At 43.3% G+C, this 18,000-nt stretch overlaps 1 protein-coding gene across 1 annotated transcript in view; it reads left to right on the top strand.

Annotated features, from left to right (window-relative positions):
- GPR139 (G protein-coupled receptor 139) overlaps positions 1 to 16,653 on the top strand; it is a 42,374-nt gene extending 25,721 nt beyond the window's left edge. The window contains exon 2 of the mRNA XM_031002992.3: positions 15,701 to 16,653. Coding sequence (XP_030858852.1) covers positions 15,701 to 16,635 — 935 coding nt within the window. The 3' untranslated portion in view covers positions 16,636 to 16,653. The remainder of the gene's footprint in view (positions 1 to 15,700) is intronic.
- Positions 16,654 to 18,000: the final 1,347 nt, after the last annotated feature.

Genomic DNA, 18,000 nt, shown 5'->3' with positions numbered 1-18,000 from the left:
TGGTTGGGCATCACTAAATTTATGTTGAACTGAATTGGATTTATGTGGAAGATTCTGGCACAAACCCTCTTCTCAGGCAGCTAATGGTCCCAAAAAGATCTCTCCCACACACTGAACACCAAATTAATTTCCAATTACCCTGGATTACATCACCTGATTCATTTTCTGCAGTAAACCCTAAGTACATTCAAAACTGTTAACCAGCCTTTTGCTTCTCTGCAATGTTAAGTTAATCTATATTCATAGTTATTCATTCATTTATTCATTCAACAGGTATTTATTGAGAACCTACTGTATGCCAGGAACTATGTAACAGCTTGGCAATATATTAATAATAATCAGCAAAGCAGGCACACTTCCTGCCCTTCCAAACTTCTACCCTGTCGAATAGTAAAGATGATAAAAAGTGTATAGCATGCCTAGCACCGGGCACTTTCCTTGTATTAATTTATTTAATCCTCATGAAAACCTGTGATAGGTGCTATATCAGCATACCTTTCATAGATGAGCAAACTGAAGGCCCAGAGAGGTTTAGTAAATTGCTCAAGGTCACACAGCTAGAAGGCTGCAGGGGCAAGTTTGAAACCCAGCAGCCTGGCTCCAGAATCTGTACTCAGCAACCTGGCTCCAGAATCTGTACTCTGCCACCTGTCTTTCTGAGATGATGCTAGGAGCCCCTGACATGCCTTCTAAATCCTTAAAGTGGTAATCATTAAAATTGTGGTCAGCTTTCATGACATCTGCTGCCATGGAACCCTGGGTATGTAAATGAACCATAAAACATGTTCTGGAAACTTGATATAGACTAGTTCATTTTCCCCCCTGATGTCACGTGTTATTGCTTTTTCTTCTTTTAAATTGGAAACACTGGATGCAAACCTAATATGAGGAAGGAGCTAGAGGATGCAAAGTCAATAGTTACTGGTTGCAGTTTATACATGGCCTTAGCTGCAGGACACGCAGGTCAGCTGTCCCTTAAAAATGATCCCTAAGGGCTGGGCACAGTGGCTCACGCCTGTAATCTCAGCACTTTGGGAGGCCAGGTCAGGCCTCCCAGGTCAGGAGTTTGAGACCAGCCTGGCCAACATAGTGAAACCCTATCTCTATTAAAAATACAAAATTTAGCCAGGCATGGTGGTGGGTGCCTGTAATCCCAGCTACTTGGGAGGCTGAGGCAGGAGAGTCGCTTGAACCTGGGAGACGGAGCCTGCAGTGAGCCGAGATGGTGCCACTGCACTCCAGCCTGGGCGACAAAGCGAGACTCCACCTCAAAAAAAACAACAAAAAAAAACCCTAAGAAGAGAAGTTTTAAGACTAGAAAGACAGCTTGAGTCACTGACTAAAGTTTGTTTTGTTTTTATTTTTGTTTTGCATGATCATAGCTCACTGCAACCTCTAACTCCTGAGCTCAAGTGATCCTCCTGCTTCAGCCTCCCAAGTAGCTGAGAATACAGGCTTGCACCACCACACTCAGCTGATTTTTTAACTTTTTATAGAGATATGGGGTCTCACTATGTTGCCCAGACTGGTCTCAAACTCCTGGCCTCAAGAAATTCTCCCACTTCGGCCTCCCAAAGTGCTGGGATTATAGGTGTGAGCCACTGAGCCTGGCCATTTTTTTCTTTGTTTTAATGCTTCTGTTTCTTCACCGTGTTACTCACAGTCCCTACCATTCCCAGATCCTCGAGTGCCGTTCTCCTCAATCTCCCCCTGCATGTTTCTCTGAAGCCTTCCCTCGCCACAAACTCAGAACCCAGAACTCATTGCTGCTTCCTCTCCAAGTGCCCAAGAAAATGCCTCGGCCTCCTGGCTTACACTTACCACTTGGTCATGTAGCCTCTTTCCCTCTCTGCCTCCCTGACTAGATGGTGAAATAGATCTGCCATCCCTCACCTGCAGCCCCAGCACAGAAAATGGCACATAATACACGCTCAGCACATGCTATGGGAATAAAAGAAGTCTCAGAGAGATGAGAAACTTACCCAAGCCACAGAGCTAGTTGGCGGCAGAGCAGAATTCTACTGAGTCAGAATGGACTGTAAGCTCCCTGTGGATGCAAACCACTTGTGTGTTTGTCTATCACTGCATCTCTGTGTCTGGAACAGTGCCTGATTCACAGTGAGCAGCTCAGTAAACATTTGTTGAATGAATAAGAGAATGCCCATCTTATTTAATTCTTCCTTTGTCCTTGTCTTCATGGGAGAATGAGGCAGGGTAATGGAAAATGATGGCTTTGTGTTGGCTGCATTTTGTATGCACAATTGATAAGCTATTTGCCCACAGCTAAAAATACCTACCCCTGGCAGCCACTGGGAGAAGCAGATGGATGGTGCTTGGCACAAGATGTTTCATCAAACAGCGACAACCGAGGCAGAGCCTCCATTAGCCTCTGACACCCCAGCGAACTCCAGATGAAGAGCACAGAAGCCTCTGATTTCCTGTTGGTCCCCTCGCACCCAATAACCATCACCCCTGGGTCCACAAAACAGCAAAAACAAATAAGTATCCCCTGGCCAAGGCAATCGCTAGCCGGAAGTCAGTAGATGGGCAGGACTGGCAGAAGCTGAGCACGTGGGGCAAAAACAATGGAGAATCAGCCAGTGGGGAGCATCATTCGCTATTGAAAAGGGGCAATGGGCAGGAGCTCAGTTGTATGCCCTGGATTTCGAGGAGGTGATTAGCTCCCCAGATCTCCTTATCCCCACTGATTCCCAGGGGCTGGGAGTGGCGAGCATTCTCAAAGGCCATATGACTGCTCTGAAATTGATTCTTCTCTCAACTTCCCTCATGCCTCATAGGTGCCAGCTGATGGACACTGTTTAAAACTAATAATAATATGTTACAAAAGAAAACAACTGGCCCATTTCTATTTAATGGTCAGTTCCCTGAGCTGATTATGGAGGTATCTGGACAAGCAAGTGCATCAAATGCACTCTAGAGTCTAACAAATTGTTTTTGAATCCTGGGTCTAGCACATACTTTCTGTCTGATCTGGGCAAATTCCTTAACCTCACTGAGCCTCAGTGTTCCTGTCTTTAAAATAGGGATATTAATAGTAGCTATCTCATGATGTCGTATGAGGATAAATTCAGTGCAAGTGGTCAGGCGCAGTCTCTCACACCTGTCATCCCAGCACTTTGGGAGGCCGAGGCTGGTGGATCACCTGAGGTCAGGAGTTCGAGAGCAGCCTGGCCAACATGGTGAAACCCTGTCTCTACTAAAAATATAAAAATTAGCTGAGCGTGGTGGCAGATGCCTGTAATCCCAGCTTCTCGGGAGGCTGAGGCAGGAGAATTGCTTGACCCTGGGAGGCAGAGGTTGCAGCGAGCCGCGATTACACCACTGCTCTCCAGCCTGAGCGACAGAGCAAGACTCAGTCTAAAAAAAAAAAAAAAAAAAAAAATAGTGCAAGTGAAACCTCTGGCAAATGAGCCAAACACAGTCAGTGCTCAATAAAGGGAACTGTTATTGTTAAATGTACCAGCCTTGCTCAGGTGTTGGAGAGTGGGAAAGCTGGAAGAGGCATTTGATACCATTGCATACAACTTTAGTCAACTTCCTAACCCTTTCAAGCCTGAGTCTTTTTTATCTATAAGGGGATGAAAATAGCACCTACTTTACTAGTAAGGATTAAGTACTAAATATTTCACAGTAGGTATTAGGTATTGCCTGATATTATAATGGTAGGTAATATATCATATTATAGACAGGCAGTATACTTGATGTATATGAAGATGTGAGCTCAGTGCCTAATACGATATAAGCATTCAATAGCTATTAGCTGCTCTGAGGAAACAGTAGGGATCTCTTCTTTCACGCCTCTTTACCTTTGCACATTGCCATTCACTTTCCCTGGAGAGCCCTCTTGTGTCTTATCTGCCTGTTAAACTCCTACTCATCTTCCCTAGATGTGAGCCACGATGCTGTCATTATCATTATTATTGCCTATTATGAACTCACTCATTTTACAGATATGGAAACTGAGGCCTTAAGAAGGAAGATGGCTTGTCCAGGAGCAGATAGGGGTCTATATCAGAGCCCAATCTCACAGTGTGGCATCTCCTGACAAACTTGGGAAGTCTAAGGACATTTTCATTGATTGAGTCTGAGAAATAGGGTCTTTTCTTGAGCTAGTTCTCACAAATCAAGAAATATACCAGAAGACTGTTCCTAGAATTGCCAGTGCTTCTTCCCTCTCATTGAGCCTTTGCCTGGTTCAATTTATCACCTTAGCAGGACTGATTGTTATGTGTCCTTAATAACATGACTGCTTATTGAGTGGTTTCTTCAGGCCAGGCTCCATGCTAAGAGGTCTGTGTGCACAATTCTCTCTAATCCTCACAGCATCCCTTTGAACCAGGTACCATTTTTACTCCCATTTTATTGGTAAGGAATCCAAATCTCATTATGTTTACACAACTTGTCCAAAAGCACCAGCTAGAAAAGTGCAGATCTAGAAGGCTCATCTGGATCTGTCAGGCTCCAAATTGCATGTCTCCGGTTTTAAGTATCCTCTCCTCTCTAGTAACTCCTCTGCTCATTGTTTGCTGGAGAGCCACCTGCATGTTCAGGACTTGCTCTTGTAAAGCCCTGATCCCATCTGTCTTTGTGACAAACTCCCAGAACTGAGAAAACACCACTGCATTCATCACTTGGTATGAAATTGACCCAAGATAGTGCCTCAAGTCCTTTCAAGGTACTTCATCTTACCAGCTGTGCCATCTTCAGCAGGTGGCTTACCCTCTCTGAATACCAGTTTCCCCATTTGTGAAATGAAGACCAGAAGCCTATATTCTACCTGCACTGCCATTTTAATCAACTCACTTTTAAAATAAACTGACCTTATTATATAAGCATGTCTTTATCACTATCCTACATGGAGAAATAACATTCCTCTAATACCATTAAAACTAAATGCATAATTTTAAAAATAAATATGTTCATCAGTGAATCATGTAAAATCATCTCATCTATGCAAAGCCACCCAGCACATAGTAGGTGCTGCTCAACATAGGACAGTCATTAGAAAATGAACTTTGGTACTGAGATATAGTTTGGAAACCATTGGGTCTGTTGGCTGGCTTGGATGTGGTTTCGTGATCGAGGTCTGGCAGTTATTATGGTTCCCAATGAAGCTGTCCGTGGTCAAAAAGCCAGAACCAATTCTGCTGTCAAGAGGAGGTCAATTGGTTGGCAAGGCTGACTCCAGCCCTGCAGCCCGGCTGCTGACTCACCTTTCTCCATTACCCTGAGTCAGACTGCCCTGGAATAGCAGCCATCTTATCTCTTGCTGCCTACTCATCAGCAAGGAGGAGACTTGCTAGGTCTCAACTGTTCTGGTCTACATTGGAAACCATTGCTTTGCTAATTTCTGGGAGAAGCCAGGGAGGCTGCACCATGGATCCAGGGCCCAAGACCCCAATGACAAATTCACAACATGTGTTCCATCTTGGCAGACATTACCAATCCATCAAAGCACCACTAAGCCCAGGCATGGTGTTAGAATACTTTTCAACATGGCACCCAGACAGCCATTACCAATAGACTGAAGATGAAACATGATCCCTTATAAAGGGAGATACAAAGAAACAGAAAATGCTGATTCTGGCTTTGAAAAGGATCCATTCAAGTGCTAAAATGTAGTTTAAAAAAAGAAAAAGAAAAACACAAAAAAGAGGTCTTCACAAGAAAAATAATAAAGAGGAGATGATAGTGAAGCTACAAAGAAAATTAAAGAGCTATCAAAATGGGAACTAAAATTTTAAGAGAACAAAAGCTATTTCAAAGGATGCAAGAGACAACTGAATCATCATGCAATAATGGCTTTTAAGGGTTTGATTCTACACATAATGACCAATGTTATTCTCCACCAAGCAGAGAAACAAAGTTGAGGGTAAGGTTTGGAATACAGCTGCAACTAGAGGGCTTAGGGTAGAGGCAATGAAGAATTTCCTGATAGGTTAACAGGGTTGTTAGTGCCTGGAATGAGCCATGGGGAGAAGCTAGAATCTTTGCTGGGATTCCTTGAGAGCTTGACTCTCTCCTACTCATCTTTGCTTCTAGTGCAGGTTCCCGCCTCTAGGAGATGCTCAGTAATTGTCTGCTGAACTGAACTAGCCAAATGTTAAAAAGTAACAATAGCTAATGTTTTCTGAGTGCTTACTATGTACCAGGAACTGTGCCTATTGTGCCTATATTATTTTATATATCCTCATAATATCCTGTGTGGGTACTATTTATTACGATGCCCATTTCACAGATGTAAGAACTGAGGCTCAGAGACATCAGCTCACTTGTTCACCATCACACAGTTGGTAAATGGCTGTCTTGGGATTTGAACCTGGGCTGGCTGCCTCCAGACAGTGTACTCTTAGCCACTATGCTCCCAACTAGGATAGATTCTTAGGTACCCAAATATTTTGGGTAAGAGTCAGCCAGCAAAAAAATAAAAATAGCCCTTTGGGGAACCAGAAAGCCATCCTCCCAAGGGGTTGTCTTTCCCATGGTAGGAGGGTACCACTGCCTAACCTCCACCTCGCTAGTCTACAACCAGCTTCGTGCCTCTACTAACCAACTGCAGGAAGAAAGCTCCACATTCCCAGGTTTCTGCCTTGGGACAAGAGGAACAACAGAAAACAAGGATGGCCACTGGCCAGCTGTCAGTGCCTGATACTGGAAACATATGGTGGGACAGCAGCCCTGGGGAACCTTTTCCTGCTTCTCTCCTAGGAGACCACTCAACACCGAACCTCCTAGAGACCTCCCAGCACCTTCTGCAGAAGCTAAAAGACTGACCACTGAGTCTTGTCAGCATCATCTTTTTATTTACCCTTCTTCCATCCCAGGGTCCAGAGTGGGGCAGGTAACAGTGAGGGAGGTGGCAGCCACCAGAGGCAGTGCCCCATCATACAATTCGGTCTCTACCCCTCAGCTGATCTAAACAAGGGCATTGCTGACTTCTTATGTAGGAGTCTTAGAAATTGATCTTCCTAAAAATCCATCCTTGGAGCACCTCCCAGAAGCAGGTAAAATAACACCGCTGCAATTGTCCACAATGCCAGAAGTCTGCATAACATAAGCGCTGACTCTTCTGATGCAAAAGATGGCAACTTTTTCAGAAAGAGACGTTTTTCTTTTCTCCTTCCCTCCTCTCCTCTCCTCTCCTCTCCTCTCCTCTCCTCTCCTCTCCTCTCCTCTCCTTTCCTCTCCTCTCCTCTCCTTTCCTTTCCTTTCTGGGTCAGAGTCTCACTCTGTCGCCCAGGCTGGAGTGCAGTGGCACCAGCTCAGCTCACTGCAACCTCTGCCTCCCTGGTTCAAGCAAAGGGAGAGATGCTTTTAAGTCACAGGGGATTGTGACTGAAAGGGGTGAGTGGCTTCTTTTTTCAGAAATTTAGGATGCAGAGAACTAGGATTTGTAGAAGGTCACTCCGGGAATCTAATGATCCCAAATAGCAATTCTCTTTCCTATTCTTAAGACCCCTGTGGACTGAGCAACTGTGCTCAAGAGTGGCCTGCTCTTCTTCACATAACTGCCATTGCAATCAAAAAAGTTCTTCTTGACATCTAACCCAAATCCTTTTGTAGCCTCCAACTTGAGCTCTTTTCCATCTTACGAATTCTCTTAGCTGCCTTTAGGAGGGAGGGAGAGAGGGAGTGAGAATACGAGAGAAGTGGAAGAAAGGGAAAGAGGGAAGAAAAGTGTGTTACCCTTTAAACCAGGATTTCCACTTTTGGGAATTTATCCAAAAGAAATGCACAAAAATGCTTTATGAACTTGAAGCTTGTAGTAACAAAAATAGTCATAATAAGTAATGTCCAGCAATAGGTGAATATTTCATGAATATCATTGACATATGGAAAAATCTATTATTCACATCTAAGTGAAAAAAATCAAGTTGCACAACAATATTATTGTATAATCTCATTTTGTGGGGATAATTATTATTACTAGTTGTACTATTATTGTGGGCATATAAGCATCCTGGAGATATAAACACCAAGTGGCCAAGAAACTTCTGGTTATCTATTGCAGCATAGCAAACCCCAAAACTTAGAGGCTAGAAGCAACAATTTACGATTATTTGTCATGGTTCCTGGGCTGACTGGGCTCTGCTGGGTGGTTCTTGCTTCTGGTCTCTCATGCATTTGCAGCCAGTGAGCAGTGGGACTACACCCACTTGGGAGCTTTATTGAGCTGGATATCCACGATGGCTCATTCCCACGGGTGACAGTGGATGCTGGATATTGGCCATGAGCTTCACTGAGGCTTTCAACCAGAGGCCCTACACATGGCCTAAGTGGCATGTGCCTCTTACAGAAAGGCAACTTGGTTCCAAGAAGGAGCATACCAAGAGCATGTGTTCAAAAGACCCACTTATGACCCAACCTCAGAAGTCATGCAGTATCAGTCCTGCCATAATGTATTGGTCAAAAGTAAACTACAGGGCCAGCTCCAACTCAAGGCATGGAGACTACATAGAGGCATGTGTACCAGGGGGCATAGTACACAAGGGTTCACCTATAAGGCTAGCTGACACATTATCCATGGAAGACGGGGTTTTGACAGACTTTCCCCTTCTAATTTCTAATGTAGTCATTAAATGTATAAACTCCCCTGAGTTTATACATTTAACAGTTTGGCTTATTGTCCTGGCTCACCACCTAGCTGTGTGATCTCAAACAAGTTACTTAACCTCTCTGAACCTCAGGGCTTTTAAATCATGGTACCCACTACACAGGGTAGTTGTGAAGATTAAGTGAGATATTGTGTGTAAGATGCTTAGAAGTGCCCTGAGCACAGTGGATACACAATAAAAGTAGACAAATTCTATTACTATTATTATTAGACACTGATATAATGTTTAATTTTTGACAAGTGTGTATTACTTTTGTAATTGAAAAAACAGTTTTTAAAGACAAGAAAAAGGCAATGTAGCAGAACTAAAAGATATCAACTCAGAACTCCCAGTCCAGCTGCTTCTTCCAAGGAACCTGCAGAGACCCCTTAGTCATCACAGACACAGAAAATACCTCTAGAAGACCTTGACCCTTTCTTTCTGGGCCAGCAGACGATTCAGTGGTGTGGTCTGACAACAAAACCTGTGTTGTTCTCTCAGCCACTCCCCAAAATCCTCCCAAGCTTGAGCACAGTAAGCTGCAAAATACGGGAAATGAATTCCCTCAAGAATATAACCAAGAAGCTTTGCAGTCACAAAACATGGGCTTTTTATTATCCAGGAACTTAAACCTGTCTGACGACACCATTGACAGAAAGGATTTGCTTTTCAGAAGCATTGACATTTTGGTCGTGAAGTTCGGCAGGGCTTGCTTGTATGGGATTGGTTGGGTTTCCTCAACAATGGAATCCTTGGATCAGTTCGACAGGAAAGCTCAGAAATTGAATTTCAGGCAGTGAGAACTTTGGTTTCTTCATTTACTCACCCCTTATAAATAAAATACACACAGACCCTGTCAACATCACTCTTTCCCTTTGGGGAAAATGTGCCACTGTGGAAATGAAAGAAATTTTAAATATGGGGAGTTATAGCAAATGTCAAGCTTTTAAGAGTTGAAGGCTCTACCTTTTCATTTCTTTTTCAGAAAATCAATACACAGGAACCGCACCATTCCCCTCTGGGTCTCCTCAGCTCACACTTCTTTCTCCCACCCCACCCCAGGGATCTCCTACATGTTCTTGATGTTGCCTTGGGGGAAAATCTACCTGTACAAAGAAATGGGAAACTCAGTGTCTGCGGGTTAGTTTCTCAAGAGAGGCAATCACTAGAAACTTAAGGAAATGTCAAATATGAATACCTAGCAATTTCACTTGGAGTTGATGACTTGCCTGACTTAAAGCATTAATTAGATGGGGTTGGAATACTTTTAAAGAGCTTCGATATGGAGAATTTTTAGCACCACACTTCAAACAGGGTTCAGCTGGGGAGGAAGAAAAAGTGGGAGAGTCACTCTCTATAGAATATATATATATATACACACACACACACACACACACATATATATATTATCCAGGAACTTAAGCCTGTATGTATGTGTGTGTGTGTATATATATAGCACTTTTTCTAGGGACATCCCGCCATTTATACATCCTGCCTCCTTGGGAAGCAGGGATGTGAAAGGGAAAGTGGGCATTGTTTAATGGATGGGGGGGGAAAAGAGGTTGTGGCTGAGCATGATGGCTCATGCCTGTAATCCCAGCACTTTGGGAGGCTGAGGCTGGCGGATCACTTGAGGTCAGGAGTTCGAGACCAGCCTGGCCAACATGGTGAAACCCCATCTCTACTTAAAAAAAAAAAAAAAATTAGCTGGGTGTGGTGGCACATGCCTCTAATCCCAGCTACTCAGGAGGCTGAGGCAAGAGAACTGCTTGAACCTGGGAGGTGGAGGTTGTAGTGAGCCGAGATTGCATCATTGCACTCTAGCCTGGCCGACAAGAGCGAAACTCAGTCTCATCAAAAAGGAAAAAAGAGGTTGCAAGAAAATATGGCACTTTTCTAAGTCAGGGGCAACCCAAGGAACAGGAAACGCATTCTTTATGCTGAGAACCCTTTTCTATGACCGAAAATAAACAAGGCAGAATCTATTAAGACAGAAAGTCAGACAGAGCTGGGGTCACCATTTTCATTTTTCTCTGGCTCCCTTACTTGTTCTGTTTGTGACTTTGAGCAAATTATCTAAAAATCCAAGCCTTGGTTTCCTCATGTGTAAAATGGGAAATCGTTCTCATGTCTCTCTGTTCTATGAACATAAGAAGCTGATTCCCACCACAAGGCTGTTGCACTTGCCAATCCCACTGCCTAGAATTCTTTTCCCACAAATATTTGCATGACAGATCCCTAGATCCCTTCTTTTTTCCCTTTTTTTTTTTTCTGAGACAAGAGTCTCACTCTATAATCCAGGCTGGAGTGCAGTGGTACGATCTCGGCTCACTGTAATTTCCACCTCCCGAGTTCAAGTGATTCTCCTGCCTCAGCCTCCCGAGTAGCTGCGATTATAGGCACCCACCACCACGCCTGGCTAATTTTTGTATTTTTAGTAGAGGTGGGGTTTCACCATGTTGGCCAGGCTGGTCTGGAACTCCTGACCTCAAGCGATCCACCACCCTCAGCCTCCTAAAGTGCTGGGATTTTAGGCGTGAGCCACAGTGCCTGGCCTCCCTTCTCTTCATCCTTGATTGGACCAAAATATCGCTTTTAATCTAAAAGTTACCACCCCATAAACTTGTCTCATCCCTTGGTGTTATTCTTCCTAGTATCACATCTGACATTCTGTTGTGCATTTGCGTGTGTGTTTATTTATTGTCTGTCTCCCTCATTATACTATAAACTCCATGGCAAAAGGGAACCTGTCCACTTTGTTAATACCTGTATCTCCAAAGCCTCATCCAATGCCTGGCATAGTCAATGCCCAGTTAATATTTGCTGCATGAATGGACTCTCAGTCAATAGCTACCATCCATTACACACTTCTCACGTGCCAGACACTGTTTAAACCACTTAATTAAAATTATCTCACTTAACCCTCAGAACAACCCTATGAGGTAGATAGTCTTATTAACCACATGATATGGTTTCACTGTGTTCCCACCCAAATCTCATCTTGAAATGTAGCTCCCATAATCCCCATGTATCATAGGAGGGACCCAGTGGGAGGTAGTTGAATCATGGGGCCGTGTCTTTGCCATGCTGTTCTCATGATAGTGAATAAGTCTCATGAGATCTGATGGTTTTATAAAGGGGAGTTCCCCTGCACAAGCTCTTGCTGGCCACCATGTAAGACGTGACTTTTCTCCTCATTAGCCTTTTGCCATGATTGTGACGCCTCCCCAGCCAGGTGGAACTGTGAGTCAATTAAACCCCTTTCCTTTGTAAATTACCCCATCTTGGAAATGTCTTTATTGGCAGTGTAAGAAGAGACTATTAACCCCATTTTATAAAGAAGGGAACTGAGGCACAGAAATACTGAATAAACTTGTCTAAAGTCAAGGTGGTAATAACAGCCAGGCAGCCCAGCCCCAGATCCCGCACTCTTAGCAACTGAGCTCCTATACCCTTGATTCAATAGACCTTTAGACCTCAACCTCTTTACAGCTTGGGTTCCATGAAGCTCTGACTATATATGATTAGGTCAGAGGAGCAGGGATTGGAAGCCAAGCCTGTAATCAGGACCCTTCACCAAAGTTTTGTCCTTCTTTCTGTATCTATTCGCCAGCAGCTCCTATATACTGTGTTCTCATTTATCTCTTTAATACTTAGCCACTTATATGATGTTTCTCCACTCTCTGAGTACAGACTTTATGTGTATCCACCAGAGTACCCAATGTATATCCACCTTAGGCCTATGCACAGGTATTTGACCACAGAAAGTAGATGCTAAATACATTTTGGAAAAATTTCTGGATGAATAAAACATTTTGAAATGCTTTTCAACAGAACACAGCAAGGCTGTTTAATAAAAGAGAGCTATAAAATGCAAGGATGCTTACAAAGCAAGCAGAACTCAATATAAGTATTCTTTGTCTTAATAAACCCAACTCTTCATACTTCTCCCCCTCAGAACATTTGCACATGCTGTTTCCTTTGCTTGAAACACTTTCTCCTTCCAACTTTTCTGCCTTTTAACCTCTTCCTGGTCTTCCATATCTCAGTAAAGATTTTTCTGATTCCTACTCCAAAACATTCCTTCATAGCATTCACTACAGCTTGCAGTTAATGCATATTCTTCCGTGGCTCTTCAGCTGATGTTTTTCTTGCCCAGCAGAATCTAAGCTCCATGCAGGCTAAACAGACCATGTCTATTTTGTTCACCATCCCCTTCAAGGGCACAGCTCAGAATAGGTACATAATGCATGAATGCATTAATGCAGTTTTGAAATATCAAGTTTACAAATATAAAGACCTTTAGTGGGTCTCTTTTCTGAGGCAGTGACTTAAGTAGGACATACTCACCATTTTTCTCTACGTTGTGTGCAGTATAGCATATTTTCATGGTACCCCCAACCCACTGGGAATAAGTACCAATATTGCAGACTGGTTTTGAGCATGGATGTTGGTCCTGGGATTGAATCCTGGCTAATTAATATAATCAGTATCTTAACTCTCCACCACTCAAAAATGTTATTTCAAAGTGATTTGGACAAGAACAAGAACAGTATAGATTTAAAAAAAAAAACTGGCAATACTGAGAAGATATGGAGCAACTGGAATTCTCATATTCTGCTATTGGGAATCTAAATTAGTAAAATTTTACAAAGCAATTCAGCAGTGTCTGTTAAAGATGAGGATGCACATACTCTAAAACTTAATAAATACACTTCCATGTATACATTACCCCAGAGAAATTTTCATATATAAGTACTTCTCATGGAGAGTCATGTCAAGATATTAACTTTGGTTTATAACAGCAAAATCCTGGAACCAATTTAAATGAATGAACATATTTAATATAATAAATTATAAATAAATAAATAAATCAGTAAGTTCCTACAGCAAAATGCTATGTAGTCATTCAAATGAGTGAACTAGATCTTCACATAGCAACAAAACTGGGCCTCAAAAATACAATGTTGAATGACAAAAGCAGTATATAGAATGGCAGTTTCAGTATAAAAGAAAGCAAAAGGCTGGGCACAGTGATGTGCACCTGTAGTCCCAGCTACTTAGGAGGCTAAGGTGCAAGGGTCACTTGAGCCCTGGAGTTCAAAGCTGTAAAGCACCATGATTGCATCTGTGAATAGCCTTTGCACTCCAGCCTGGGCAACATAGCAAGACCGTGTCTCTGAAAAAGAAAGAAAGAAAGAATATGCAGACATGGCACTGGACACTGCACACAGCCTGCAGCATGGTGGTTGCCTCTAGAGAAAGAAGATGGAAAAGAATAAGAACAGAGCTTCTTCAGAGGAGACTTCAACTGTATCTACAGTGTCATTTCTTTCTTTAAAGAGAGCTGAAGTAAATATGGCAAAATGTTAAAATGTATTAAATCTGAGTGATGAGCACACCAGGTTTTGCAGGTGTGTTTATTATAAGAATTTTTACATGTGAACTATTGTATAACATTTTAAATGGCTACCAAGAAAGGAAGAGAGACAGAGAGAGACTGAGAGAGAGATCTGGATTCTAGCTCTGCCACTGGACCTCAGACAAGGAATGTAAGCTTTCTGAGAACTTAGGTTGCAAAATAGCATTATCGGTGTTCAAATTTCAGGGTTGACTGTGAGAATGAATGAAAATAAATGTGTAGAATGACTTCTAGATATTATCCATTGGAATATCATTTCAGAATGAGTCCCTAATGACTTTCTAAATATGCTTAATTCAGGGAGACTTTTTTTAAAAAAAAACTGATCAGAAATTATATAGATGTATTTTCAAGACAAATCTGACCCCACAAAAAATAAAACATTGCTGCTGTTTATGCAAAAACTATGTATTAGGTTGGTGCAAAAGTAATTGCAGTTTTTGCCAATTACTTTTGCACCAACCTAATGCAGGCACACTATATGGACATATATAAGCATAGATTATTTATTAACTGTAATTTCCCTGAGGGAGGGGAACTTTGATGATTGGAGAATAAGAGTAGAAGGAAAATTTACTTTTCCTTGCTATTATTTTTGATTATGTAGCATGTACGTAGATTACCTATTCCAAAAACAAATGTAATTTACTTTTAAATTAATCTGAAGGTCATGATCTCTGCACCTCCAATTTTAAATCTACTTAAAAAGGAAAGATCCTAAAATCCAAGCTCTGAAGACGTTCTTAAGAGGTTATATAGTCCCGTCTCTTTCCTGAACACATATAGCAGGAAATGCCACCTCAGCCCCATATTCTTCATGCAACTGAACAAAAGAAAAAGCATGAGATTTGGGATCAGGGGATCCTATCACCATGAATTATTAACTGTGTAGCTCTAAGCAAGTTGCTTAAGCTCTCAGAGCCCCAGTTTCATTTCTAAGATGAGGAGAATGGCAACACCAACTCTCATGGTTGTGTGAGGCTCTCAGAGCCCCAGTTTCATTCCTAAGATGAGGATAATGGCAGCACCACCTCTCACAGTTGTGTGAGGAGAATGGCGGCACCACCTCTCACGGTTGTGTGAAGAGAATGGCGGCACCACCTCTCACGGTTGTGTGAAGAGAATGGCGGCATCACCTCTCATGGTTGTGTGAGGAGAATGGCAACACCACCTTCCATGGTTGTGTGAGGAGAATGGCAACACCACCTCCCACAGTTGTGTGAGGCTCTCAGAGCCCCAGCTTCATTCCTAAGATGAGGATAATGGCAGCACCGCCTCTCACGGTTGTGTGAGGAGAATGGTGGCACCACCTCTCATTGTTGTGTGAGGAGAATGGCGGCAACACTACTCATGGTTGTGTGAGGAGAATGGCGGCACCGCCTCTCATGGCTGTGTGAGGCTCTCAGAGCCCCAGTTTCACTTCTAAGATGAGGATGGAGGCACCGCCTCTCATGGTTGTGTTAGAATATAAGCATAACTTTAAAATAGTATCCACTGATTGTATGAGGTGCTATTTGTAATGCTGAGGTTGTCCCTCAAAAGCATTGATTCAATCATTTTCACTTCCATGGGAGTGCAAAATAAACACATGCCTAGGGCCCCCATAGGAGCCAACGAAGTCATCTTTGCTTCAGAGCTAAATCAGTTTTTCTTCTCTCCACAGCAAATATCTTGACAGTGATCATCCTCTCCCAGCTGGTGGCAAGAAGGCAGAAGTCCTCCTACAACTATCTCTTGGCACTCGCTGCTGCCGACATCTTGGTCCTCTTTTTCATAGTGTTTGTGGACTTCCTGTTGGAAGATTTCATCTTGAACATGCAGATGCCTCAGGTCCCCGACAAGATCATAGAAGTGCTGGAATTCTCATCCATCCACACCTCCATATGGATTACTGTACCGTTAACCATTGACAGGTATATCGCTGTCTGCCACCCGCTCAAGTACCACACGGTCTCATACCCAGCCCGCACCCGGAAAGTCATTGTAAGTGTTTACATCACCTGCTTCCTGACCAGCATCCCCTATTACTGGTGGCCCAACATCTGGACTGAAGACTACATCAGCACCTCTGTGCATCACGTCCTCATCTGGATCCACTGCTTCACCGTCTACCTGGTGCCCTGCTCCATCTTCTTTATCTTGAACTCAATCATTGTGTACAAGCTCAGGAGGAAGAGCAATTTTCGTCTCCGTGGCTACTCCACGGGGAAGACCACCGCCATCTTGTTCACCATTACCTCCATCTTTGCCACACTTTGGGCCCCCCGCATCATCATGATTCTTTACCACCTCTATGGGGCGCCTATCCAGAACCGCTGGCTGGTGCACATCATGTCCGACATTGCCAACATGCTAGCCCTTCTGAACACAGCCATCAACTTCTTCCTCTACTGCTTCATCAGCAAGCGGTTCCGCACCATGGCAGCCGCCACGCTCAAGGCTTTCTTCAAGTGCCAGAAGCAACCTGTACAGTTCTACACCAATCATAACTTTTCCATAACAAGTAGCCCCTGGATCTCGCCGGCAAACTCACACTGCATCAAGATGCTGGTGTACCAGTATGACAAAAATGGAAAACCTATAAAAGTATCCCCGTGATTCCATAGGTGTGGCAACTACTGCCTCTGTCTAATCCATTTCCAGATGGGAAGGTGTCCCATCCTATGGCTGAGCAGCTCTCCTTAAGAGTGCTAATCCGATTTCCTGTCTCCCGCAGACTGGGCAATTCTCAGACTGGTAGATGAGAAGAGATGGAAGAGAAGAAAGGAGAGCATGAAGCTTGTTTTTACTTATGCATTTATTTCCACAGAGTCGCAATGACAGCAAAAGCTCCTACCAGTTTGAAGATGCCATTGGAGCTTGTGTCATCATCCTGTGACCAGTTAGGACACAAAGTAGAGAAGTAGTCTGTGATTTCGCCCTGGTACCATCCACAGTCACTGGGAACCCTTCATTTATGGGACTTACCAAGCCCCAGTAGCACATAGCTGAGCCTGCACTCTTCTTCCGAGAGCTGAGGTCATTCATCACTTCCCTCTGCTGTTCCCAGGAGCTAACAATAATGACTATTTCAGGATTTTTTTCAAGGTGCCCTTTGTCCTAGAGAGGGTTGTGGTCTTGAATTGGCTCTGGCACTCCTAGCTTCAGAATGACACTGTGGGAATAGAAGAGTATTGGATCCCATCCAAACTGTGGCCAGAGCTTCTTCAGGAAATCTCCAAACCCGCATAGCTGTGACCTCAAACCTGGGGTCTAAAAGGCAGTTTTCTATTTATCATTATGTATAGATTTTATCTATCTCCTCCAAAACAAAGACCCTGCCTGGTGCGCAGGGGGAAAGGAGGAATACTCAAGCCCAGAAAAACAAAAAAATAAGCCCACACTTGCCATTGTTTCAACCCATCGCTGTGTCAGCTGCATACAATCCCGTTACTCAAAATTGCTTCTTGTTATGCTATCACTCCAGCTTCCTAGAGAAGCCTTTTTACGTGTCAAGTTGCCAACCCTGCCTCCTTGCTTGCTGAGGCCCTCACCAAATTGTTTTATTTGAAGTGACTTCCGAACTGAATTTAATATTCAAGGGTCAGGAACTGCAGCTCTGCGGGTATGAGAGGAGGTGTTCTCAGCTCTGTCTCACAGCCCAGCTGGCGCTGCCATTTCGCCACAAACGCAGACACAAAAGGTGCCCATGCTGACGCCTCGTCTGCCCTTTGACGCACATGGCTCAAAAGGGTGGTGCCAGTTCTTGGTAAAGCTATTTAACCCAGATCCTTTGTAAAATGATAAAATATAAGTGTGTTTATTTATTCTACCCTTGCCTGTCCAAGGCAAGAACATTTCTAGGATGTAATGAATAGGGGCATCCCTGGAAATTGCTACTTATGTGTGCACCACACACACACACATGATTATATTCGTCTTATTTAGTGTTTCTTTTTTCTTCTTTTTTTTTTAACTTCTCTC

This window comes from Gorilla gorilla, chromosome 18 (genome assembly GCF_029281585.2).
Source record: "Gorilla gorilla gorilla isolate KB3781 chromosome 18, NHGRI_mGorGor1-v2.1_pri, whole genome shotgun sequence".
Classification (NCBI taxonomy): domain Eukaryota; kingdom Metazoa; phylum Chordata; class Mammalia; order Primates; family Hominidae; genus Gorilla; species Gorilla gorilla.
Note: the sequence above shows the minus strand (reverse complement) of the source record. Positions and strands in the feature narration are given on the sequence as shown.